Raw genomic sequence first — 27,097 nt, 5'->3', positions numbered from 1 at the left:
ATTTTATGTGTTGGCATAAAATTGTGGCCATACAGTAGATAATTATCACAAAGAATTTCTATATTTAATGTGCATTTATGATGGTACTAACTCAGAAGCTAATTACAATATGCCTAAGTATTCATAAACATTTAGACACAAATTCTCAGGTTTTCACATCCAACTGAAATAATATTTAATTTAATATTAATTACCTTAAATCTGGAAAGATATATTCGATGAATAATTTTATTTTCTATTGCCCAGATGTTTTATGTATTATTTGTGTTTCTTTTAACTATGTGGTAAAGCATACATACACATTATAGGACATATGTTTAATATAGAGAGAAACATAAATATGTTTGTTCATCTGAGTAAAAGTCTTGGCTCAAATTTAGTCACTACGACTCATTTATATATTTTCCAGGAAACGGTTAACATACAAAGCAAGTAGAATTCTATTAATTACAACTTGAGGCTTTTCCTTGTTTCCCATTGTGTTTTGTTCTAGTCTCTTCCTGTCACATTATTTCTTAAGTCCACTTTCCCGCAGAGCAGCTTACAGAGACACCTGGTGGTGGAAGGTAATGGTGGCGCCTCAGACTCTCAAATTTGAGTTCATGGTAGAAAGTTTTCGTTTATTTATTTGAAACACAAGAAACAATCTGAAATGTTTGTAGAAGTATTTTCAACAAAACTATAACCAGAATTTATTCCAAACATGTTTAATACTTTTTACTTTAAAAATTTACTTAACTAGGGCAATGCTTAAAATAAAAATAGTACAAAGAAGTAAATTTTTCTAATGAATGGTGTTAAAACTAAATTTTTGTAATGAATAATATTAAAATTAAATTTCTTTGATAAGTAGTATTGTGAAGATTTAGAAAAGTAATAAAATGCAAATGTTGTATATTAGCTACTTTGTGGTGTCTAATAATTAGTACAGTCTATGACTGTTCAGAACTTCTATACAGTTAATCAACACTGAAAATTATTTTTATGATAAGACTCAATATTTATATGCCAAAGGTTTTTGGCTGTTACTAATATGAAATTTTAAAGTTACATATTTTTATTTCATTTTGAAAGATAAAATTCAATTTTATTTTATACTTAAAAATGAATATTCTAAAATGTTTTTATCAACATAGAGGATAAATAGCTTATAAAAAAGACAATAGCAATTATTTTGTACGTAAAGTTTGTTATATGTCTCTTTACTTAATGTATCGGAGGCTATCATTCTTATTTCAAATGTTTCTAAATTTAACATGATGTTCTATTATAAGAGTTTATCTTCATCATTTGATGTCACAGATCACTTCTTTTCTCCGCTTCCCTTTTACACGAAATAAGCAAAGTTGTAAAGTATTTTTGGCTTAACCAAAAATATTTGCAATTGTGCAAACAGATTGTGCAAATTAAGTTTCACTGGATAGTCAAAAAGTGTCACAAAAATGTTAGGAGACTAAAATACTCACACCTGAAAATAAACTCTTTGAACTCAATATATATGGAGATAATGTGTAAATATATTTGTGGATATACATATGTGTACACATACATACATATATCCTATATCTGAATCTATTCATATTAACCAAATATTTAATCAGACTACAACCACAATATTGTCCCCAACATTACTAGGAATCAATTGCATTTATGTTCAAAACATAACTCTGGAATGAAAGGTCTAAAATGTATGCACACGGTAAAGGTACCCAGCTATCACAGAAACAAGCGCTCGAGCATTCAGCAGGCAGTGGGCCGCTTAGTGTGCACCCAGGCTGACTTCAGGCCAAATATTACAAACACGGAAAACGCCTCGGTTCACATAAGCCCTCCTTGAAGTTAGGGAGGCGTCTTTTCACGGAAAGAGCCAAGAATACTTACTGTAGAGATGCTGCTAGTGGAGTTTAGTAGATAACTCTTCCAGAAACTCCTTTGCTAGGATACTGCATCTACAGAGCTTTTCCAGCTTTTTAGTTCATACCAAATGAGAGTCGTTCACATTCCCTTGAACTGCCCAGACATACCTATAAAACGTAGTTCTTTAAAAAGAAAAAAAAATTGCTCTCAGGATGGACCACTCCCTCCTCCAGGGTCCTTTACAGTACTTACAGGAGACAGCAGCCCAGCTCTACTGCAAATGGCAGAGGAAGGCAGGCGAACAGCAGGGGGCTGGAAGTACCTGTCCCCGATCACCACGAAGCCCGGCATGTCGCGGTGCTTTCCACTCGTCCCTTTCCAGTGTGAGGCTCGCACGCTCCCACGCTCGTGTTACGCACAGAGTCCAAGACTTCTCTGTCTTCCTCGAATGTGACATCCAAGGGGTGCTCCGACTGCGCCGCCGGAGCCAAGGGACGCCTTCGCCCTCGGCTGCCATCTATCGGCCACTGCGCGGCCGCTTCGCACCGGGCCCACCATGTCTGCGGCAGCTTGGCTCTCAGCGGCGGCGCGACAATAAACAAGAGTACCACCGGACGGGGCCCTGCACCCGCTACCCAGCAGATGCCTCAGAGACCCGAACGATGCTCACCGTGTTGCCACCTCCTCAGCCCCCGGGAGAGAAGACGCCACTTGTTCTGAGTTTTTTAGCGCCTCCAGGCTGCCAGGACACGCCACAAGCTTAGAACGACGCTGTTCCAGCTCCTCAGACCCCTCAAAGGATGTCGGGGATAAAGAGTTCCAAATAATGACGATCCTGCGCTGCATCTGGGGAAGAGATAGAGGAAAACCCCCTGCAAACACCAGGAGAGATGAGAGAGCCAAGAGGATGCGGGAGCCGTGCAAATACTAATTAGGGGCCGCGGCGGCGGCTGGCTGGGCTGGAGGACAGCGGCGGCGGGATCCCAGCGCGGTGGTCGTCGTGCCGGGGGAAGCGGAAGACCGCGTAGGAGCCGCAGCTGCCGCCGTCGCCGCTGCCGGAGCTGCCGAGGGGCCAGTGCCACCTTCTGTCGCCCCCTCACTACCATGTACAGTGTGCGCTGCAAGAAGAAGGCGAGCGATGCATGCACACCCTCGCGCCCCGCTCCCTTTGGCTCGTCTTCGGGTGTGCGCCACTGACCAGGGGGGAATGTGGTGAAGACCCAGAGGAGCAGAGCCTAGGGGGGAGGGGAGGGCCGGCCGGAGAGAACCCAGGCCGGAGGGTGCGTGGAAGGAGCCAGAGGCGGCTGGAGGGGGCGGCGGCCACTGCTGGGGCGGAGAAAGTTGCCCCCTATTCAGATGGGAACTGTAAGTACCCGCCGGAGGAGGGGTGCGGCGAAGGGTGCCAGGGACCCCGCGATCGCGCCTCAGCTCGGGTGGGAGCGATTGTGCGAGCGAGCATGAGTGTGAGCGGGTGCGAGCGCTCGCTTACCGAGGCTGACCGTCACGTTGGCGGGGCAGGCAGGCTGTGCCAGGCATCCTTCTCCGCGTCCCCCTCCTCCCGCTCCGCGCTTCCCCTCCCTACTGCTCCCCTCCCCGCCCCGCCCGGCTCCGGCTCCCAGCCCCTACCGCGAGGCGCCTCTCCAGCCGGTCCTCCGCCACCCCCTCCCCCTCTTCCCCTCCCACCACTTGCGATCGCCCCCCATTTCCCCCAACCCTGCTGCCCGCTCCGACTACCGCGGAGAGCGCTGAGGAGAGTCGTTTGGGGAGCCCCGGAACCCGTGGTCGCCACCGCGGCGGCGGCCCGCGGCTGGCGGTGTCCGGGGGCCGCTTCCCTCCAGCGGTTCACACCGCCCTGCTCGCTGCCTTCTCTCTCTGCCTGGGCTTCAGACACCAGTGCACACCCCAAAGAGGTATTTTTTAAAGGGTGGCTATGATGAGTGGGCCCTAGAGATGTGAGACGGGGGTAAGTCTGTCGTTTACTTTGCAAAAGAGACTCGTGTGTGTGTGTGTGTGTGTGTGTGTGTGTGTGTGTGTGTGTGTGTGTAGCAGAGTGGCTTTCTTTCCCTCTCCCTCCCCTTCTTCTTCCCTTTACCCTTCCTTCGCTTTGGGGCGGGATGGGGGAGGGGAACCTCGCGTCCTGGAACTCCGGGTGCTTCTGCCTGGGCAGTCGTTCGAGCAGCTGTGCCCAGAACCACTGCTCTGGCCTGGGTGATGGGCGCCAGCCGGAGCGGCCCCATGCTGCTTAATGCAGGGATATGCAAGGCTGTGATCCAGGCTCTAAATTCTTTGGGGCAGAACAAATACAGTCCCTCGCCCCCGCCCTCCAATTTTTTTCCTTGATAATTTGAGAATGCACAGCGCACCCGCGAATTTACATCGGCGGTGTGTTTCCCAGTCAGAATGTCAGCCTTCCCCAGCTCATTCAACTTTATTTTCTCAAATTTTTGGTCTCCTTTGATGGCAAGGAAGGGAAGGGAGTGGAGCGAAAAGAAGCTCCTCCACCTTTGCTAACCAGAACTGAATTAAAGTTGTAAACGCTTGAGTTTAATACTGGCTGGACACAATTTGCAATGTGCTTTCAGATGGGGAAGGAGGTGATTGGGGGCGGGGAAGCACAGCTAGGGAGGGGGAGGGGACCCAGCCCAGTTGAATGGATGTGGAGATTTGATCCAGCGGAGAACCGAAATTTTAAGGTAAACGTTTTGCTTTCATGGAGAGACGTTTTATGGAGGAGAGGTTTGCCATTGTGACGGGAGGTAGGGGGTACTATCGAGGATTGTACACAGTGGTTGCGATTAGTCTCGACACGTCTGGGTGGCCAAACGTGAATGATTCTCAGGCACACTTGCACATGTGCGTGTGAATGCAGGCGCTTTTAATAACGCGGGCTGGAGTCGACTTGGGGATCAAGAGCAAGGTCTCCAGGCTTGAACCTGTACCTTAGAAACGTTTTGCTTTAGTTTTGGGTTGAGATTAGACATAAGACTTTGTGGTGAGGCCAAAAGGAAGGTTGACCAGAGAAAAGGCATGGGTTTCTAGAGCCCAGCATTTGTATGAGATGCTGCGCCTCCCCCCTCCCCCGCAGCCCCACTAACCAACGCAACACGCACTCATACACTCCATTTATGTCCTTCTTTTAAGAGTACTGCTGTCGACCAAAAGTAGGAAGCCAAAAGAAGCCTTTTAGAGGACAGAAAGAAAGAAAGAAAGAAAGAAAGAAAGAAAGAGAAGGGGGAGGGGATCAGATTGATTCCTTGAGGAGATGAAATTCGGATATTAAAGCCCTGACCTATGTCACTTGCTGTTCTCCCTTCCACCTTTCTATTTTGCTTTTTAATCAGCCTAGTTGCCCTTTACATAAGGGGAAAAGGCGGGGAGGGGATTGACAATTAAAGCAATAAGCAACTCCAAAGATGGAGATATTGGTGAAATGTCAGTTTATTCTCAGTCTTGCTAATTCAGTAGGGTTAGTTTTGCATACCGTAGCAAACTGACGCGGTGCCCGAGATAAGGGAGGCTTTGACGCTGATTGTTGGTTTACTTTTAGCTGACTCCGGGTAAGCTGTGGGGTTGTCCTCTTTAAACTCAACCTACTCCGAGGTGTTCTGAGATTGCGGATGCCTTCTCTGAGTTCTTTGTAATCCATCGTGCAGAACTATTTCAGTTGCTTAAAAATGCGGCTAGTGGCGTCGTCGCTGACATGATCAATGAGGAGAAGTGGTCGGAGGGCGCTCTCTGGGAAGAGCTGCTAAGTGGCACCGTGCATGCAATTAGGACGCTGATGTGTTTAATAGTGTGATAGTGAAGTCCACCATCAAAGCAAAGGCGCTCTCCTTTTTCTCCACATCCAGAGCTCCGGAAGACAATTGATGATTTAAGAGATTCTCCTGGCTCTTTTTGATGCATTGTCTTGAAGCCTTTTTGCCTCTGAAAAGTATTCTTTGGCTCCCACCCTGACATTTCTTGCGATGGTTTAAAATAACCTAAGTATAGTAGCTCCTCTCTTTTCTGTGAAAATGGGAGACCTTCCTGGTGAACTGTTAACTGAGGAGATCCTGAAAGAAAGAAGGGGAGGGGGGGCTGGGTGCAGGTTAGGTGGGGAACCTTGTAAAATGATGTTTCTTTACTCTTAAATTAGAATCATGAAACTGAACTGACAGCCATTTTATGTATATTTATGGATTGGTTTGAGAAGGGGGAGCAGAGAACACTAAAATGGGACTTTATCTTCCCTCATCTTCTAAAAAGCAGCACACTGGTAGTGTGCTCATTAGAAAATGAAATGAGCCTTTAAATGAGAACGAATATCAAAATTTAATAAAGTCTAGAGAATGTGGATGTTCCACTGGGGCAGGGAGGGGGTACAATTCATATTACTTCCTGAATTTCAGAGAAATAGTATCAGGGAAGAGAGACTTTCACACCAGTCCCTTAAATTTTTGTTATATTCTATTGTTTCCTTGTTTCCTCTCTCCCTTGCAGGAGGTAAAATGCACACTTGCTGCCCCCCAGTAACTTTGGAACAGGACCTTCACAGAAAAATGCATAGCTGGATGCTGCAGACTCTAGCGTTTGCTGTAACATCTCTCGTCCTTTCGTGTGCAGAAACCATCGATTATTATGGGGAAATCTGTGACAATGCATGTCCTTGTGAGGAAAAGGATGGCATTTTAACTGTGAGCTGTGAAAATCGGGGGATCATCAGTCTCTCCGAAATTAGCCCTCCCCGTTTCCCAATCTATCACCTCTTGTTGTCTGGAAACCTTTTGAACAGACTCTATCCCAATGAGTTTGTCAATTACACTGGGGCTTCAATTTTACATTTGGGTAGCAATGTTATCCAAGACATTGAGACTGGGGCTTTCCATGGGCTTCGGGGTTTGAGGAGGCTGCATCTGAACAATAATAAGCTGGAACTTTTGCGAGATGATACCTTCCTTGGCTTGGAGAACCTGGAATACCTACAAGTCGATTACAATTACATCAGCGTCATTGAACCCAATGCTTTTGGGAAACTGCATTTGTTGCAGGTGCTTATCCTCAATGACAATCTCTTGTCAAGTTTACCCAACAATCTTTTCCATTTTGTGCCCTTAACGCACTTGGACCTGCGGGGAAACCGGCTGAAACTTCTGCCCTATGTAGGACTGTTGCAACACATGGATAAAGTTGTAGAATTGCAGCTGGAGGAAAACCCCTGGAATTGCTCCTGTGAGCTGATCTCTCTCAAGGATTGGTTGGACAGCATCTCCTACTCTGCCCTTGTGGGTGATGTGGTTTGTGAGACTCCCTTTCGTTTACATGGCAGGGACTTAGACGAGGTATCCAAGCAGGAACTTTGCCCAAGGAAACTTATTTCCGACTATGAGATGAGGCCACAAACGCCTTTGAGCACCACGGGGTATTTACACACCACACCAGCCTCGGTGAATTCCGTGGCCACTTCCTCCTCTGCTGTTTACAAACCCCCTTTAAAGCCCCCTAAGGGGACCCGCCAACCCAACAAGCCCAGAGTGCGCCCCACCTCTAGGCAGCCCTCTAAGGACTTGGGCTACAGTAACTATGGACCCAGCATCGCGTACCAGACCAAATCCCCGGTGCCTTTGGAGTGTCCCACCACGTGCACTTGCAACCTGCAGATCTCAGATCTGGGCCTCAATGTTAACTGCCAGGAACGAAAGATCGAGAGCATTGCTGAGCTGCAGCCGAAGCCCTACAATCCCAAGAAAATGTATCTGACAGAGAACTACATTGCTGTGGTGCGCAGGGCTGATTTCTTGGAGGCCACAGGACTGGACCTCCTGCACCTGGGTAATAATCGTATCTCTATGATCCAAGATCGAGCCTTTGGGGATCTCAGCAACCTGAGACGCCTTTACCTGAATGGCAACAGGATCGAGAGGCTGAGCCCAGAGTTATTTTATGGCCTGCAGAGCCTACAGTATCTCTTCCTTCAGTACAATCTCATACGTGAGATTCAGTCTGGGACTTTCGATCCAGTCCCAAACCTTCAGCTGCTATTTCTGAACAACAATCTTCTGCAGGCCATGCCCTCAGGTGTCTTCTCTGGCCTGACTCTCCTCAGACTGAACCTGAGGAGTAACCACTTTACCTCCTTACCGGTGAGTGGAGTTTTGGACCAGCTGAAGTCACTCATCCAAATCGACCTGCACGACAACCCTTGGGATTGTACCTGTGAGGTGGTCGGCATGAAGCTGTGGGTCGAACAGCTCAAAGTAGGCGTCCTAGTAGACGAGGTGATCTGTAAGGCACCCAAGAAATTCGCCGAGACCGATATGCGCTCCATTAAGTCAGAATTGCTATGCCCAGACTACTCCGATGTGGTGGTTTCCACGCCAACACCCTCCTCCATCCAAGTACCAGCGAGGACCAGCGCAGTGACACCTGCAGTCCGGCTGAACAGCACTGGGGCCCCCGCGGGCTTGGGCTCCGGTGGAGGTGCGTCCTCGGTGCCCTTGTCCGTGTTGATCCTCAGCCTGTTGCTGGTTTTCATCATGTCCGTCTTCGTGGCCGCCGGGCTCTTCGTGCTGGTCATGAAGCGCAGGAAGAAGAACCAGAGCGACCACACCAGCACCAACAACTCCGACGTGAGCTCCTTCAACATGCAGTACAGCGTCTACGGCGGCAGCGGCGGCGGCGGCGGAGCCGGTGGCCACCCTCACGCGCACGTGCACCACCGAGGGCCCGCGCTGCCCAAGGTGAAGACGCCCGCGGGCCACGTGTATGAATACATCCCTCATCCTCTGGGCCACATGTGCAAAAACCCCATCTACCGTTCCCGAGAAGGTAACTCCGTGGAGGATTACAAAGACCTACATGAGCTCAAGGTCACCTACAGCAGCAACCACCACCTGCAGCAGCAGCCGCCGCCGCCGCCGCCGCAGCAGCCCCAGCAGCAGCCCCCGCCGCAGCTGCAGCTCCAGCCTGGGGAGGATGAGAGGCGGGAAAGCCACCACTTGCGGAGCCCCGCCTACAGCGTCAGCACCATCGAGCCCCGGGAGGACCTACTGTCGCCGGTGCAGGATGCAGACCGCTTTTACAGGGGCATTTTAGAGCCAGACAAACACTGCTCCACCACCCCCGCCGGCAACAGCCTCCCGGAATATCCTAAATTCCCATGCAGCCCTGCTGCTTACACTTTCTCCCCCAACTATGACCTGAGACGCCCCCATCAGTATTTGCACCCGGGGGCAGGGGACAGCAGGCTGCGAGAACCGGTGCTCTACAGCCCCCCGAGTGCTGTCTTTGTAGAACCCAACCGGAACGAGTATCTGGAGTTAAAAGCAAAACTAAACGTTGAGCCGGACTACCTCGAAGTGCTGGAAAAACAGACCACATTTAGTCAGTTCTAAAAGCAAAGAAACTCCCTTGGAGCTTTTGCATTTAAAACAAACAAGCAAGCAGACAACACGGTGAACACATTTGATTAATTGTGTTGTTTCAACGTTTAGGGTGAAGTGCCTTGGCACGGGATTCTCAGCTTTGACGGAAGATAACTGGAAGGGTGTGCAATTTCCTTTTAATTTTACACGCGGGAAACATTTGTGTAAACTGGGCACATCGCTTTCTCTTCTTGTGTGTGGGGGAGGAGAGAAGAAGGGCTTTATAGAAGGCAGTTTGCTGGAAAGATGACTTGTTAAAGGTCATAGTCATTTTTGTGGTGGTTGGAAGTGCTGTGAATGATAGAAGATGGCAGCACATAGTTTGTAAGCTTCCTCTTTGCTCTCCCACCGCCAGCCCATTCTTTCTCCCCCTTTAAGCCATGGGTGGGTCGAAATGGCTTTGGTGGTGAGATTAGCACACCCCAACTTTAATAAGAAATTTGTTCTCTTTTCCATCTCCTTCCCTCCCACCTCCCTTCCTATTCCTTTCCTTTGTTTTTAAAGGATGTGTTTGTATGCATTCTGGACATTTGAATTAAAAAACAAAAGTACTGTGATTCAGAAAAGGATCACTATAGATGTGGACAAATCATTAAAATTACAGAGCTATATGATCCATAATTGATTAGTCAAAATAACTTATTGATGAAATATACAAATATTTTATTGTAGCACCTATTTTTATATGCACATTTAGCATTCCTCTTTCCTTGACTATTTAGCCTATGATTTTTGCAGAGGTGTCACATTGTATTAAGAGCTGCATTTCCAAAACTGAAGTGTTATCAGGAAGGTATTTTAAATCTTTAAAAATATGGAGCACTTAATGGCAAAATCTTTAAAAGCCAATGCAACCTACCCAATTGAATCTGTAATTTAAAGAATAAAAATAAATAATTGATTGTATCCCTGTGTATAAAAGAAAAAAAGGGCAATTAATTGGGCCATTCATGTGAGAATTGTATGGAAGTTTGGGAGTCTATTTAGAGAAGATTTAAAAGTATTTTTATTAGTGAACCAAAATGATGTATTGATTTGACTACTATTGTAGCCAATTTTTGATTGTGTAACCACACCACGTTGCATTTGTACAGATCCATGTGTACTGGCACCTCAGAAGACCAAAATGATGGACTGTACAAGTCTCTTTACAATGTCTTTATCCCTTTGGGCAGCGAGAAATGATGACAAACAGGATCTCTGTAAGATGGGGCTATGTTGTTACAGTCTCTTATGTATCCCAGCACATGTAATTTTTTTAAATAGTTTCTGAATAAACACTTGATAACTATGTCAAATTTGAGGGATTTAAGTAATGATTCCTTGAGATGCAAAAGACAGGTTTGTGTGGTTGGTGGAACTTCCATTATTAACAATTTAGGAAATAACTAAATTTCATTCCTAAGAGAAAAAGATTTTCCCCTAATTATACAAATTTCAAAATATACATTATATATATATACATATACGTATATATATATACGTATATGTATATATATATAATGTATGCCTTGGTTGGTTTGAGGATGTTTGTTTCTGAATGTGTCACTTAATATGTTTATTAATGATATTCTAATTGCACATGTTGTTTCCTTACTGAAGTATTCATCTAATACATGGATCATGGTAAGTAATATATTGAATTTTCATTTTTCTTTCAGTGTTATATATTTGACATATCCATATTATTTATTCAGTCTATGACTTTCTATAATTTCCATATTTTAACTTGTACAAAACTATCTTCAACCATTGTGATGGATACTGTATCTAAATTTGCTCGATGTTAACAATATTGGCGGGTATAAGCTGTTCACCTCTGAATAAGGTTTGCCAGCAAATTTAGATGAGTGTTTAAGGGTAGGAAATATTTGAATGGATCTCAAACTTAAAGAATCATGTGCTTCATTGCTGCTGCTTTTCTCACCATAATCTTACCTAGGATGTGTTTTGAGGGCTGTTCATAAACTTCATGTTTAAGGAACAATTGGCATGGCATTCTGCCACAAAGAGGCAGCATTCACCCATGAGTAAATTGACAGTAACTACTTGAAATCAGATTGAACAGGTGGTAACAGTTTCCCTGAAGAATTAGAAAAAAGAAAAAGAAAAGTCGCAATGCTACATTGACCAAGTGTAGGAAACTATTCATATTCTTTACAATAATTTATCTTCCAAATTTTTTTCAAAGAGGAAAAGAATAAGCTTAATAATACTATGATATTACCATGAAGCAACAATGTATCTCTTGCTTTTCATCTACCATCTCCATATTAGATCCAGGATTAGAAGAGTAAAATAAGTACTAACATCCACTTCACATTTGGGATTGTTATTAAATTTTTCACAATGAAGGTTACTTTTTTATTTTAAAAATGGCAATATCACTTACTCAGAATTAATATACATAGATATGAGAGTGTCATATAAATTATAAGCTATGGATGTTATATGAAATCTTCCATATAACTTTTATATTATAATCGATGCATATAATAAAAACGTAATTTAATTACATTAAATTAAAACATATTTCGGGACAATATAAGCAATTTCCAAAGATAGTTCATTGCTATATACAATAAAATCCAAGCTGTGTGCTTTTTCATATTTGATTTTTGATATTTTAGATTTTTCATTGAGTACTTAGATCAGTGGCATGTGATTGGATATAAGACCCTGCAAATTGTCTCCATAAAATTTTGAAGAACAACAAGATGTAATATTTCAGGCATCAATTAAAGTTTGGATGCAAATCAAGCTTATACTTTGTGCTTGTTCCATTGAAATATCATTTCCATTTCTATATGATTGCAATGTGAAAACTTAAGTTATCGCAGATAAATGTATTCCACTGAAGTATTGATAGAAGTTCTGAGTTAAGCATAAATATCATCCTTGGAACACATTATTTTGTTTAGTTAAAATTATTACCTTCACACACATATAGTGGAACATGTTTGCATCTGTACTGCATAATCTAGTCAGTCCCTACTCACTGTTTCCTGAATCAGAATAGGAAGCTCAAAGTAGTGGGTATAAAGAGAGTGTTTTGATAGGATGTAGAAAAGGTTACCTAATCTAAGATTGTACTATCTTGTCTTATATGTTGATGAAATTTTTGTAACAAGGATTTATTTTTGGCAAATTATTCTCATTTGTGTATATAATTTTCTTACTGTATTACTTCTGACTCTCTTCCATTCACTGAATTTCCAACCTTCTTCTTTCTTATCTTTTAATTATTTTTTCAATAGGGCAAAAGAAAGAGTGAGAATAGTTCAGTCCTTGTTTGAAATGGCAAATACTGGCTATTTAATTTTAAGGGCTCAGTAGATTGTTCCCAAAGTCACATGACTCCAAATCAATGAAAATGAAGCAGACCACAAATATGCTTTCCATTCACTTAGAAATATGTTCTTGTTGCACTGCTTGGATGGCGCTAAATTCAGATATTTGCAGAACTGGCAAAATGTTTAGTATGACTACGTTTTAAAAACAGATTTTTCTTCAGCATGAAAGAAGAACAAGAAAAAGAAATGAAAGGATTTAAACATTAGAAACCAGGCACATTTCTTTAATTAACGTACAAAAAGAGTAAAATGTTATAAAAGTGGCAAGTAAATAACTAACCATTTCACTACTTCTTAACTTATGGGTAATGTTTCTCAAACTCCTGATGTTCTCCACTATTTTGCAAACATAAATATATGAAAGTACTTGGATTAACCTTAGTCATGTGTCTAAAACAGTTTAATGTCTGTTTCCAGTATTTTTATTAATATTTGACTTGATGACTGTACATTTTCATCATTACTTTTTGATTAATTTAATGCCATTCTGGTACCCATTTTATGATTCTATGTTATAAAAATAGATTGAATATGAGTTGCTGCTTATGCAAATTTTATACAGGGTTCCTTGCATTTTAATATTTTTAAGAATTTGAAATTATACTTTCATGTTTTATGCTTTAAGGGTGATAGATTGGGGATAAGGAATTTGATGTGGTGTATTTGAGATATCAGTCTAGTACAATATTTCTTCCTAGGTCAAATATTTCTCATGGTAATTTACTAATATTATCAACTGAGTAAATTTTGTAATCATTTCAAAAAGAACATTTAACTTAATTTAACTTAAGTAATTTAGGTTATATCTTATAAAAAACTTAAAAATCAAAACATAAATATTTCAGAGAATTACAAATATGAAATAATTTGTCTGATTTTCTATTTACTGTCAAAATTAAAACTATAATGCTATATAACATAATGAGAAGTATGTCAGATATCTCTTATTAGATATTAGAAGGTCATTTCATTGATGAACTCGTATTCATAGAAATATACAGAATGGAACTCTTCTGATTTTTTTTTAGTTTGTTATCTTAATTGGTAAAAATGAAGGAGTATTGTATTTCTACCTTAAAATAAACAAGTACCAGCTTAAAATTACATATGTTTCTAAAAATGAAAATTATGAACAGGTGTTTGATAGAACAATTTTTTTGGTTTTGAATTTTTTAGTTGAATAATGTGTAGATGGTATTGTGGATTTTTCTTTAAGACACAATATTATTTTGGTATTCATGTGAACAACTAATTTGAGTATCTTTCATTTCAAGAAATATTTTCAATTTATCACTCCAGAAATTCATTTCAAAATTAATTTTAATACTTCACCATTAAAATCCATGTAAATATGTATGTAAGTAACAACATTCTGGTACTTTCTAGTGTTATGGAAAATGCATAGATTTTTACTTACAAATCATTTCCACCATCAGTGATCATTCATAGTGTTACAAACTGACACAGATTTTTAGAATCTTTATGTATAGTTAATTAATAACAAAATTTGATAAAGGATATTGGAAGCAAATTTGCATCTATGTTTTCAATTTGGTACCTGTCTGTTATGAAATATGGGATACAGTATTATCCTCAATTTAATTGATTGTAAAAAATTCAGTGTCAAATACTATAGTATTTGAATAAGCATATTTCATACATGAGAGGATTGATCTTGTCCCCTTATGGCCTCGACCTGGGGTTGTTATGAAAAGCTCTGTGCCCAAGGTTAGACATTTTGAAGATGGTCTGTAAGATTATGTTTAATTCTTGCAAGTGGGGTCATTCTCTCTCCCTTCAAAGGTTTCAAAAGAGAGTAACTATATTTCTCCAAATGGCTAATTTTCTTCAGTAAAATTAATGACGTCTACTCATATTGTTAAATTTAATATTATCCCACATCATTCATAATAAAAGCCCTATGCAAGCAGGAATAATGTGAGTCAGGGGACATTGATTTTAAATTGTCACTACTTACTTGTCACTCATTGATAATCACTCTTTATATGCATCATCTAAAAAAGTGACAAATTTTTGTTAATATATTTATAATTATACACTTTGATTGATAGTTCACATAGATTACAAAATGGTACTATTGTGAGTTCATAAACACTAATGCAATGCTTTACAACCAGCCACCCACAGTTAATTCATGAAAAATCTGTTTTATCTTACAGAACAAATTTATTTCCCCTTTTTAAGACTCATTTAAATTCGATTTGATCATTTTTAGCTTGGATGAGCATTTTCCATATTTCTTACTCTAACAAGTTAATATGATATTACATTACCTACTAGGTCATTAGACTATTTGAGGTTTTATCTATTGCTTAAATAAAATTTGTCCCTGTAACATTAAAATGTATGTATTGTAGTTATCAATTTTCAGGTTTTGTTCTTTGGGAGCTCAGAGTTTGTCAATGACTTATACATAGTATATAAAGTGACCAATTTCATGTAAGATTTTATTATAAAGAAAGCAAAGTTAAATATAAGAAAAATTGGAAATAATAATTTTAAGTTAAAAAAGGAATTAGTTTATTATAACTTAATGTTTTGCTAGAAGTACAAATCTAAGTCTTAAAAGTTAATTATTTGCTATGACTTGGAGTCTCCCTGAGACAGCTTGTATTTAGATGGTTTTTGTAACATGAAATGTCTTCCAGAGCTCCTGGAATTCATAAAAAAGCCCCAGCAGTATTTGAAGATGTGTATTAGTACACACTGAACATTTTAATTACACTTTATACCCAGAAGCTTTTCACAAAATTTCCAAGATCTGATGTACTTGAAAAGAATGTTAAAGGTCATTTCAATGAAAATATGTCAAATATCAAATATGGGAGAATCACTGCTACGATGAAAATGAGAGCTTGGTGAATCCACTCCTATAAAATTAGGATAAAAAAAGATGTAGAGGGTGAGACAGAATGGCCAAGAGTTTCTTCAAAGTATTTGAACCAAATCATGGGTACAAAAAATATTTTTTTTCAGGATTGCTCACCTCTTCCTAAGTTGTTTGTGATTGAATACCACAGAAGTTAAAGGTAATGACTTTCTCAAACTTTCCAAGCATGTCTGATTTCTTTTAATATTTTTTCATTGTTCTGAAACTGAAGACTGATATGAAATTATTAATTTTATCTTTAGCATTTTTTCCTAACAAAATGTTAACTTTATCATACAAATATACTGTCAGTGACATTTTTCTTTTTAGTGCTGATAAATTTTAGTGATCAAGGATTGTTTTACTTTTTAGACAAGAGGTTAAAAGGCTAAACGTAAAATTGTGATTCTCAGATTCACAATTATGTTCTATCATAGAGTGAGGGTATGTCCCTTGGCAATTTTTTGTGTCTCTGCCTTAATTTCAATCAATTAAAAAGAAAAAAGCAAAACAGTGAACCCAGTTTATTAAGAGATGTAAGAAATTTAGATTTTAAATTTTCTTAGGTAAATGTATATCAATGATGATCTTACATTCTTAACATAATTAATTTCCATTGTTTTTATATTTGATCCTAAAAAACGCATAGTTATATCTTTTAGATGAAAGCATCGATTTCTTACTGTACGGGTAATTAATGCTTATAAAGGAATTCAACATATATTTTTTCCAACTTCTCCATTAATTTTTTAAACAAAATTAAAATGTAAATTTTAGATAGCTAATACCATATTACTCTTATATCTACAGTGTATTATTATATGTTTATAAAGGAATTAATTTATTAGTGTAATAGTATTGAGTTTAGTACATATTCTTTCCCTTTGAATAATACCATTTAGCTTTCAGTATTCTTTAAATTAATAATTGTTATTTTTTCAAAAAGTGATTGGATTTTCTAACTTATAATAATTTTTTTTCTTACATTTGCTTAAATTTTATTTCAATGTAGCACATTTTGAAATTCTGTTTGAGGTTTCCATTATTTTTGTTTCAATTCAAACAATGCTGAACATACTCATAACATTTAGCTTCCCTTGGGGGGTTTTTGCAGTTAATTGGAACAGATACACACATATCTATATTTATATGTAGATATATATATATAAGTAAATTATACAACATTCCTCATTCTAATATTCTAAATTTAATTACACTCTTACATAATGATTAATAATGTATAGTTTCAATTATCTTTTCTGTGCTATAAATTTGGCTGTTGATACAATAATGAAAATGTTTCAGTTCTCATTATTTTCAAATGCCATTACTTTACTGTTTACTAGTTTCAGTGATAATTCAAGTTTTTCCTCACATGCTTACAGAATTCTTTACAAACTTTATAAACAGAAACTTAGTGATTAGAAATTAAGCTAGTAGTCATGACAAATCCATTAGAACCATAACAACTAAACTATTACCTTCCTTATTAATGAAAAGTACCTCAAGTATTTTTAAACTAATCTCTTGGAAGATGCAGGAAGTGAGGCGAACACTCATTCTACTAAGAACGTCTCAGTGCATATGATTTTACAACTTACTTTATGTATTATACAAATGTGTTGGGAATGTAGCTCTGTGGTACAGTGCTTGCCTAGCATGTACAAGACCCTGATTTAGATACTTAAAACTGCAAAATTAAAAAAGAAAAATAACCGTTTAGTACCCTGGCATGCAAATGTGTAGAAACTGCTATTAGTGAACTTTATATATCTTGTAATGAATATATAAAATAATTTGCAAATGCATTCCTTTTAGTCAGGTTGTATAAAAATAAAAATTTCAGGGAGTTAAGGTAAATGGAAACAAAACTACAGCAATTAGACACAAAATTCATATTCAATTCAAAATTATTTTGCTAATTAGTATATTCAAAACATATACACATTTAGGACAGTAATTGTCATTCTGAGATTATATTGCTGTTTTAAAATGTAGAACATGCACTAATAAAAATACTGATGAAATGGTGAAAATTTCAGACATTTTAAAGATATATTCCTGGTGTTTTTAAGTTGAGTGAGGTGTTTATCTATCTAGAAAGCTTTTCTGGGCACTGTGTATTATCCCCTGGGTATGAGAAAATCAGTTCATCTTTTTAATGAGAATTTACCTCCTGGAAAAAAGTAATCCAGAAGGAATAAAACAGTCTTGGGGGCAGTTTCCAACACAGGAACACATTTTTCTCTAGGGCTGACTACATGTATATTTCAGTGCACAGTTTTAATATTTTAGATATCATTGCATTTTGTTATTAAGGTACCTTGGCTACAGGGAAACAGTATTTTTACAATATATTCTGACATAATTTTTCTAAGTTTTTTCATGCATCAATCATAATGTTGGCAACTTTATGGCGAATATTTCAGCTGACAGCATTTGAGGTATAATGAAGTAATTATTCACGTGCAATTTACATGTTTTGTTAAACTTGGAGACAGAAGAGGAAGCATAAGTGAAGATTGTTTATGAGTTTTACTTATGAATCAAACAGCACTAATTTTAGAAATCATTAAGCTATTTTGATCGCAGTCTTCACATTTTTTTTCATTTTTCCCCCTCCAGAGTATTTTTGATTCTGACTTTAATGAGCACTTAGATGATGTATTTATGTTTTGCCATCAATTCAAATATGTTGGAAAGTTTGTGAATTGAGAATGTGAAACCATATTCTTTAATGTTCAACATTATATTGAATGTTGATATATTTTAAAATTCTGCCAGGCACCATGGCTCATGCCTATAATCCCAGTTACTAAGAAGGCAGAGATCAGGAAGTATCATAGTTCGAGGCCAGCTTGAGAAAAGTTAGCAAGACCCCATCTATTTCAACCAACAAGTTGGCCCTGGTGTTGTGTGTCCACGGTCCAGGCTACAGAAAAGGCCACAGGTAGGAGGATCATAGTTTAAGGCCTGCCCTAGGCAAAAAATGAAAAATATTACCTGAAAAGTAGCTAAAGTGTAAAAGAGGGGTTGGAAAGTGGCTCAAGCAGAAGACTGCCTGTCTAACAAATGAAGACCCCTAGTTCAAACTCCAGTACTGCAAAAATAAGTAAATGAAAAGTAAAAAAATTAAGTCACTACTACATTTGTCAACTAAAAACTTTGGAAAACTACTATAAACTTTGTAACTTAAAAATTTGTAATTTTTTTCTTAAAAAAGAATTAATTGTATATTAAATATATAATATTAATAACTTAAACTGTATAAGTACATTTCCATTTATAAAACATATTTTAATAACATTCTTAATTACTTTGTTTCATAAGATATTAACATAATCAAAATATTTCAATAGAGTCCAGTGGTAAGTGTGAAAAATGTATTACATTTTAAGAATAAAAGTAAATCACCTTTTCAAAGTACTTAATATAATTAAAAGAAAATCTAAATTCTGTACTTACAAAAGATCTTTTTTTTCTGATATTTCCTCTCATTAAGAGTTCCTATTGTTATTATTCATTACTAATTACTAAATTCAAATTACTCTTTATTATAAGAAAATGAAATCCCCATTTGTAATTTAAAATAAAAACAACAGGTTGATCAGCTTCAAAAACTTGTTGTATTTGTATATTCAAATAGCATTTAAACAAAAATTAAGTCTTTTTTGCAATGAATTTTATTAATTGAAAGAATAAAATCTGTTATATAAGCTTGGTATGCTAACACATAGTAAAAACTTTTTCAAAAGAAAATGAGTAGTTTTTGATAATTTGAATCTATTTTTCATCTGAACCATGACTCCATAAACAATATCACACATGGACTTGTGTTAACCTGTCGTTTTAGTAGAAATGTGAATATTCATATACATAATTAATTATGTCTTCATAGTAAAATTGTATTATCGCTTAGTGAATTATAGAAAAATGAAAATATATAAATAAATGAGAAAATGTCTTCACATTGATAAGATTTTATATCATAATGTATATTATGAATAGCTTTGTAAAGTAATTGACAAAATATGTGTATTTTCAGAAATTAAATATTTTTGTTATCTAGTGTGTATGTATTTTATTCAAACTTTTTAAGATTAAATTTCTATTTAAGAATTTTTTAAAAATAAAATCACATTAAAATTCAGTCTATTGTATGTGGCATGAATAATCCTACAGGCATCACTACTTCCAGTGTCATAGGAGAAGATAAACATAATTTAAATAAATAATTTTAAAAAATAGTTAAAAGAAATACATCTTGAAACAAATTCTAATAAGTTTCTGTTCTCTAGTATTTTTCATGGTATTTAGTGGGTATCCTTAGTTATCCACTTATTTTAACTAATTCAAGTATCTAACATGTACATTAAAAATAGCATTAAAAATACTATTTCAAACTATTATTTCAAAACTTTTAATACAAATAAAAGTCATTGAGCATTATTTTTGCATACTCTGGAGGACCACTATGAAGATTTTGTACACAATAGGAGCAACAATGTTTCTTTTAGTTTTTCTCTGTCTTATATTTACTCCTAATAAAGATTCCATTCAATTTCAAGATCTTTCTGTGAAACAAGAAATGACCCATATAGATAAAATGGAGTTGCAATGAAGCAAAGCAAACTAAGAATGTAGATTTGTTAAAACCAGGACAATTTTTTAAAATATTAAACCTTAAATTAATTTTAAGGAATTATGAATTTAATATCTATCAGATAGCAAATAATTTGATCAGAAATTTTAGATAATTCTAAGTAAAGTCTCACTTTTTTTGTGGTACTAGGATTTGAACTCAGGGTCTACACCTTGCGCCTCTCCACAAGAGAGAGAGGGTTTCAGTAACTATTTGCCCCAGCTGGCTTTGAACTTCCATCCTCCTGATCTCTGCCTCCTGGGTAAATTCTTAATCTTATTTTCTCACAGTAAGATTTTAACACTAATATTAAATTTATATACCAAAATATTAGAACACCCTGAACAAATTCCAATCTATGTCATTTTTCTCAAGTGAGTAAATTTATCATTGCTTCTATTTCCACCTTAGACGTCACTCCATAATTTTTTTTTCATTTTTCTTTTATTATTCATATGTGCATACAAGGCTTGGTTCATTTCTCCCCCCTGCCCCCATCCCCTCCCTTACCACCCACTCCGCCCTCCCTCTACCCCCCCCCAATACCCCATAATTAAAACCGTATGTCGATCTTTTCATCTGGAACTGTTGTACTGAATCTATGGTTGCTATGAAGAAAATCTTCATTACATGAATAAAGATTATTACTTATAACATATACTTCTTTAGTTGTGCAAATATATGTCCTTATATTTGAATTAGGTAATATCATTGTTTTGTAACAAATACTAGAATGGGGCTGTGTATTAACTATAATTTGGTGGTTTAGGGTCTCATATTTTTCCTATTAACATTTTAGTTTTCTATTGGATATAAATATTTGGTGCAAAATTTCCTATGAATGAACTATTCACATGAATCAGATTCATTTTACCTTATGGTTAGACAATATTTCATGATATATTATTACTATTAATTTATGTGATTCACGAATCATTAAAATATTTGCTTCTGTATCCAGATTACCTTAACCATATTGTACATTGTATAAAATATAACACTTTTGTCTAATAATGTCTTTATAGTCCAGTAAGCTAGATGGAGTTGATAACTAAATCAAGTACAGCATAAGTATTTTGCCATATATGTATACATGGAAATCAAGGTATTTTAAAGTGATCGTAAACCTTTGTACATGTTGTTATCAATTCAGCTAATTACTATATTTCTGTACATTGTGACAATTATTTAAATTGTTGCTCGACTTTACTTTGAGTTTTGAAAAAATACTGTATTTGCATTGTTCCATTTGGTTTTACATTTTGGAATTCACTAACTCTGCTGGGACTTAACTTAAGAAAACTGAACTAGATAGATCATACTTCCCCTTTCAGATTTGAGCTCTCGTTGGCTTTCATTGTAACCTGGAGTTCACCACCTGAGGAAAACACATTCTTCTTGCTACCAATTTATTCATGTGAATGATTAATTTGTTCATAGCTTTCTGTTTTATGAGAGTGATATTCTGATGAAGGTGCATAAGGGACCGAAAAGTATTTCAAGATTGATAACACCCCTCTAGCTATGGAACCGCAGGTTACCTAAACAGCAATAGATAGAGAGGGCTAGGCAGGAGAAGCAATTTGGCTTCAGAGACAAATTGTGTACATTTTCACCTCATCTTAGAGGGAGGACCAAGCCTACTAATCAAGCAGAAAATGTAGACACAAAAGACAATAACTCACTTGCCTTTTTTGATTTAGGTTTTCCATTTTGCTTTCAAAATGTAAAAGTAGATATGATTTAATGAAGTCATTAAGGAAAACTTAAGATATGTTAACCCCAGATCTGTTTCTTTTTTTTCTCTCCCTCTCTCCTGCCTTTCTTTCCTCCCTCCCTCCCTTCCTCCCTTCCTTCCTTTTTTTTTTCTTTTTCCCTTCCTTTCTTTTGACCTGATCTCACTATGCAACCCAGGTTGCTTTGAACTTGAATTCTTTCCTCCAGCTCCAAAGTGTTGGTATTACAGACACATGACACCATGATTGATTAAACCTACTAATTCCTAATACTATATATCAGAGTCTTAAAATCAAGAATATTTTTCTTTATTCATTTGTTCATATGTTCATACATTGTTTGGGCTATTTCTCCCTCCTGCCCCCTGCCTCTGCCCTCTCCCCTCCCACCCCCCTCACTTCCAGGCAGATCCTGTTCTGCCCTTTTCTCCAATTTTATTGAAGAGTAAACATAAGCCATAATAAGAAAGACATGGCATTTTTGGTAGTTGAGATAAGGATAGCTATACAGAGAGATTCCTAGCATTGCTTCCATGCACAAGTGTATTACAACCCTAATTGACTCATCTCTACCAAACCTCTTCACTCCTTCCCTGTCACCTTCCCATATTGACCTCTGTCATTTTAAGGTTACTGTATTAGCTCCTGTGCAGTGGGGACATCAAACACTTTCAAGTTTTGGGTTTCCTGCCTATTCTTATTCCTCCTGTATGTGTTCTCCCTTTGGTGTGTGACCCAAGTCTAATAATATGACTGCATTTGTTTTAGATCTAAAGTCCACATGTGAGGGAAAACATACGATTTTTGGTTTTCTGAGCCTGGCTAACTTCCTTTAAGATGATACTCTCCAGTTCCATTCATTTACTTGCAAATGATAAGATTCCATTCTTCCTGGCTGAGAAGAATTACATTGTGTTTAAATACCACATTTTCTTAATCCATTCATCAGTAGTGGGGCATCTTGGCTGTTTCCATAACTTAGCTATTGTGAATAGTGCCGCAATAAACATGGGTGTGCAGGTTCCTCTGGAGTAAACTGTGTCACATTCCTTCTGGTATATCCTTAGGAGTGAGATTGCTATGTCTTTTAAGAAGCCTCCATATTGTTTTCAGAGTGATTGTAGTAGCTTGCATTTCCACGAGCAGTGTATGAGGATTCATTTTTCCACACATCCTCACCAACATTTGTTGTTGGTGGTGTTTTTCATGATAGCTATTCTAACAGGGGTGAGGTGGAATCTTAGTGTGGTTTTGATTTGCATTTCATTTATGGCCAGAGATGATTAGCATTGTTTCATGTGGTTTTTTTTGCTATTTGAATTTCTTCTTTTGAAGAAGTTCTGTTTAGTTCAATTGCCCATTTCTTTATTGGTTCATTGATTTTGGGGGAGTTTAGTTTTTTGAGCTCCTTATATATTCTGGTTATCAGTACTTTGTCTGATGTATAGCTGACAAATATTTTCTCCCACTCTGTGGGTGGCCTCTTCAGTTTAGAGACCATTTCTTTTGTTGTGAGAAGTTTTGTAATTATGTAATTCCATTTGTCTGTCTCTTCTCTTAGTTGCTGAGCTGGTGGGGTTTTTAAACAGCATGTGCCTTATTTTCATATGGGATAATAATTAAAAAGAAAGTACATTTATGACAGTTTACCAATTTTAAAAATGAAGCTAAATTTATTTTGAAATTAGTTTATAGTTTTAATATCTGGCAAGAAAACCCATTCATTTTTATATGTGCATTTTTTGCATTAATTAGCTCAGATAAAATGATCTATATTTACTTAATATAAACCTAGGAAAACTATATTTAGTTGCTTTACTATTCAGCTGAATGTCACATATTGGTACATATATTTTTATTTCTACTTTAGTAACTTAATTCAGTTTTTTAAAAGCTATGTTCAAATGAACCAGTAATTCTGTTAAAATATCCCTTTTGATGCTGATTTAAATTACTTCTTAAACAAAAGATGACTTAAATAATAATATGGTTATGTGATGCTTTTCCTGAATAAAATACATTTTGAATTTGACCATGTAAAATGTAATCTAAACCACAAATGCTTGTGAATAAGATTTAAAAACAAAAAAAACAGAAACCAGGCTTTAAATGTCATTCTTATAAAATAATTTAACTACATATGTAAACATAATTATGTATCCTTCATTGAGAATACTCCTTTATTCCATACCATTAATATTTTTTCATATCTGTTAATACATGCCAATCAATTATCGAGAAGAATTTTTATGGTGAACAGTTTTAAGCTAGTGTAATAAACTTACATTTTATGTTTGAAGAAGTAAATGATGTTCCCTTTTTTCAGCATGCCTCTTTAGGCTATGATAGGTACATTTTTGTTGCATTATATAAATTGTATAGAAATGGTTGCTTGATTTATTAACTTAAAACATTTTATTTTGTAAATAATTGTAAACATTTTCAGTACAAGTTGTACACACAAAATCATGCTGAAAATTTGAAAGAAGGAATAACATAATAGTTTGGCAATTCTTTAACCCCATTAATCACAGGCAGAAAATGATGTTAAGAAGACTTGTGAACTACAATCTACATTGGTGGTACTTTTAAGACAGAGTGGGTCTTGCTAATTTTGCAGCAGCAGGTTAGATACACTGTCAACCACATATATGTTCAAGTTGGCCATCTGACTTCGAGGACATAAATGTTATCAATACCCACTCATTTTTATATGTCATTGTCAAAAATGCTATTATTTAAAAGCATAGTCTGGTTCCCGAAGAAATACTGAGATTTTGATTACTGAGATACAGCCAATGAAAGTCAGCCTTAAGTAGACTTTTGGGTTTATTTTAAAATCTGTTTTTGGCCTTACAAATATTCTAAAACTAAGTGGCCTGTATCTGAGATAATGCCAAAGAACAAAACTTTGTAAAATACTGACCTCTATTGTGAATAGTCTCCATTTTCTATTTATTTGATTTGATTTGATTTAACACATTTTAAGTGTATCACAGAAAAATTATTGTGTATATTCCCTCTTGAAAATAATATTTATTTTCATAATTCTCATTTCTCTAATATTTCCTTAAAAATGAATTGTTTATGTATCTCAAAATACTACTTTTCATGTCATTCCAGTTCATTGTGCTTTATTTTTAAACAAATTACACTATTGAGGATAATGCTGCAGTGTATAAAATGCAGAGGTTCTTTCACACTGATTTCTATTCCAGTGTTCTACTTGCTATTCACTTTTTTAATTTTTCTTTTCCTTAAAATATTGCATAATATATAGTCCTTTAATAATTAAATGAAAATTTCAATGTCCTTGCTAAGTGAAAGGATAGAAAAGCCCATTTTAGTATCACGCATCTTATTTATTTTGTTTTATTTCATATGAATTTTTAGACAGGATCTTACTGCATAGACGAGCTAGGCTTCAAACTCTCCACCCTCTTGCCTTAGCTTCCCAAGTGCTGGGATTATAGATGTTTCACCATGCCTGGCTTCAAACCATACATTTTAAATTAGCATTTTTTAACTGCATCATTATGTGTGTTTATGTATATGTGTATGTAAGATTAAATTTGAAAAAAATTACTCTTCATTTAAATTTGTTTCTCTGTGTTCCTGAGGTCTGAAGTACTATTTTGGAAAATGATTTAGAACTTCTTCAAATGTGAATGTTGCATTACTATTGTGAATGAATAATTCTTTTGCTTCTGAGTCATTTGCTGTTATTTTGTTTTCAAATTGTCCTAAAGTTAGTTAAATTTGGATTATAATTGGCTATACATTTAGATAATTGAATGTAAAACTACACTAATGTATGGTCTTAAAATTATATATGCTGATATTTTCAATAATAAGAGTCACTCAAAAATCTTGATTTGGAATAACCACCTACACTAGATTCAATAATCAGTGTTTCTTGAACCCAAGCACTTTTCTACTGCTATATTTGAAATTACCTGCTCTCCTCACTTTCCATTCTCAAGGTAGCTTCCTGTAAATAATCTTACTTCCTATACAATCAGAATTCTTAGAATTTTTTTCAGTGTGGAGCTATTGCTGTCAAAATGGAGTTAAAAAAAAAACCAAACAAAAAAATCAAGGGCTTGCAGAAATTGGAAAAGTAAGCTCATTTTACTATTTTTTTTAACCAGCCATAGAGTTGTGTATATGCCTCTAGCTTTCCTCCTATTAGAAACAGTCCTGATTGTGAAGGCAAACATTGTGTGACAATATTTCCTTTTGATATGTAGATGGATTTTGTTTGTTTGCTATGAGTCCAGCATTAGGAATTTAGCTTATATGGGTGTGGATAAATATTTTCTGTGTTTGCTTTTACTGCTAAAGAAGAAAAGGTCAATATTGGAACTTACCTTGATTTTACTAACATTAGCAGTAATATAAATAGGTAGATAGATAGTTCAGTAGATGATAGATAGATAGATGATAGATAGATAGATAGATAGATAAATAGATAGAATAAATGTATAGATGGGCTATGGATTTGTTTTACATAAGAAAGAATGTATGTAGCTGTAGAAGCTGTATTCTATTTCATACTTTAAGGAAGAAAGAAATCCTGATTAGACTAAAAGGATAGTAATAGAGGAAAATAGTGAAAAGATGGAAAATATCTTTAGAATTCTCCAATTATTTTCTGATCCCTGAAGTTTCTGATCAAACCCTGGTCCCTGAGATGAATATTCATATTCAGAAATTTTATCCTTCCTCTTCAATATTCACCTGTTTCTATTTCAGGCCTTGAAAGTTACAATTAATTTTTTAAAATTGGAGAAGTTCCTGTTGTCCTTATATTTAGAGAAAACAGAAGAAAATCACTGATGAACTGACTGGGAAAATATTTCAGGTAACTTCAATTAGTGTTCAAATGTTCTTGTATATTGTGACATATAGTTCTTTGTGATACTCACATAGTATATACTTCAGGGGCATTGTAGATTAGATTTGTTTTGTTGAATATACAAAAGTTTTTATTTTATGCTTTGATTAGGATCAGAAAATATCCATCTTCCAAAAAGACCAGGGGTGATAATTTCTAAAAATACCTACTTATGCAATCATTTTTCTAGTGTTGTTCTGGATAGGGGTACATTGTTGAATTTACAAAAGTTTGTACAATGTATCACTTGTACCATACTTGAATTCACCCTATCCCCACGCTCCATTATTCTCCCTACCCCCATACCTAGAATAGTTTC

General features: G+C 36.6%; 2 protein-coding genes and 1 long non-coding RNA gene across 19 annotated transcripts in view; 2 read left to right on the top strand and 1 right to left on the bottom strand.

Moving 5' to 3' along the window:
- The window catches only part of LOC141411442 (uncharacterized), a 313,736-nt gene extending 310,291 nt beyond the window's left edge, over positions 1–3,445 (bottom strand). For 8 of the 13 annotated variants that reach the window (XR_012436178.1, XR_012436176.1, XR_012436177.1 and 5 more), the window contains exon 1: positions 1,882–2,123. Coding sequence is in view for 1 of the 13 variants with exons in the window: in XM_074043156.1 (XP_073899257.1) it covers positions 2,583–2,963 (381 nt within the window). In the remaining 12 variants the exon portion in view is untranslated. Of the gene's footprint in view, positions 1–1,881; positions 2,964–3,346 lie in introns of those variants that run through there. The other 5 variants (XR_012436180.1, XR_012436179.1, XR_012436174.1 and 2 more) reach the window with 4 other exon arrangements.
- On the top strand, positions 2,962–10,678 carry Slitrk5 (SLIT and NTRK like family member 5). Of its 5 annotated transcripts, none has more exons than XM_074043155.1 (2): positions 2,962–3,028; positions 6,340–10,678. In XM_074043155.1, the coding sequence occupies exons 1-2, from the start codon at positions 2,962–2,964 to the stop codon at positions 9,228–9,230; spliced, it is 2,958 nt and encodes a 985-aa protein (XP_073899256.1). In that variant the 3' UTR covers positions 9,231–10,678. The 5 variants fall into 5 exon arrangements, with proteins under 5 accessions (XP_073899256.1, XP_020010447.1, XP_073899254.1 ...); XM_020154858.2 differs by lacking the exon at positions 2,962–3,028 and adding an exon at positions 3,086–3,222 and having other exon boundaries at positions 6,340–10,677; XM_074043153.1 differs by lacking the exon at positions 2,962–3,028 and adding an exon at positions 3,575–3,767 and having other exon boundaries at positions 6,340–10,677.
- An 8,380-nt stretch (positions 10,679–19,058) lies between these two features.
- LOC141411441 (uncharacterized) overlaps positions 19,059–27,097 on the top strand; it is a 137,830-nt gene continuing 129,791 nt past the window's right edge. Inside the window, exon 1 of the long non-coding RNA XR_012436173.1 lies at positions 19,059–26,745. This is a non-coding gene — a long non-coding RNA (uncharacterized lncRNA). The remainder of the gene's footprint in view (positions 26,746–27,097) is intronic.

The sequence above is a fragment of the Castor canadensis genome, chromosome 10 (assembly GCF_047511655.1).
Source record: "Castor canadensis chromosome 10, mCasCan1.hap1v2, whole genome shotgun sequence".
In the NCBI taxonomy this organism is placed as follows: domain Eukaryota; kingdom Metazoa; phylum Chordata; class Mammalia; order Rodentia; family Castoridae; genus Castor; species Castor canadensis.
The sequence above is the reverse complement of the archived record's forward strand: the minus strand, read 5'-3'. Positions and strand labels throughout refer to the sequence as shown.

Coding starts and splice junctions, on each gene's coding strand:
- Slitrk5 (XM_074043155.1), top strand. CDS start 2,962: ATGTACAGTGTGCGCTGCAAGAAGAAGGCGAGCGATGCATGCACACCC. Junction 3,029..6,339: donor CTCGCGCCCCGCTCCCTTTG/GCTCGTCTTCGG, acceptor TCTCCCTTGCAG/GAGGTAAAATGCACACTTGC.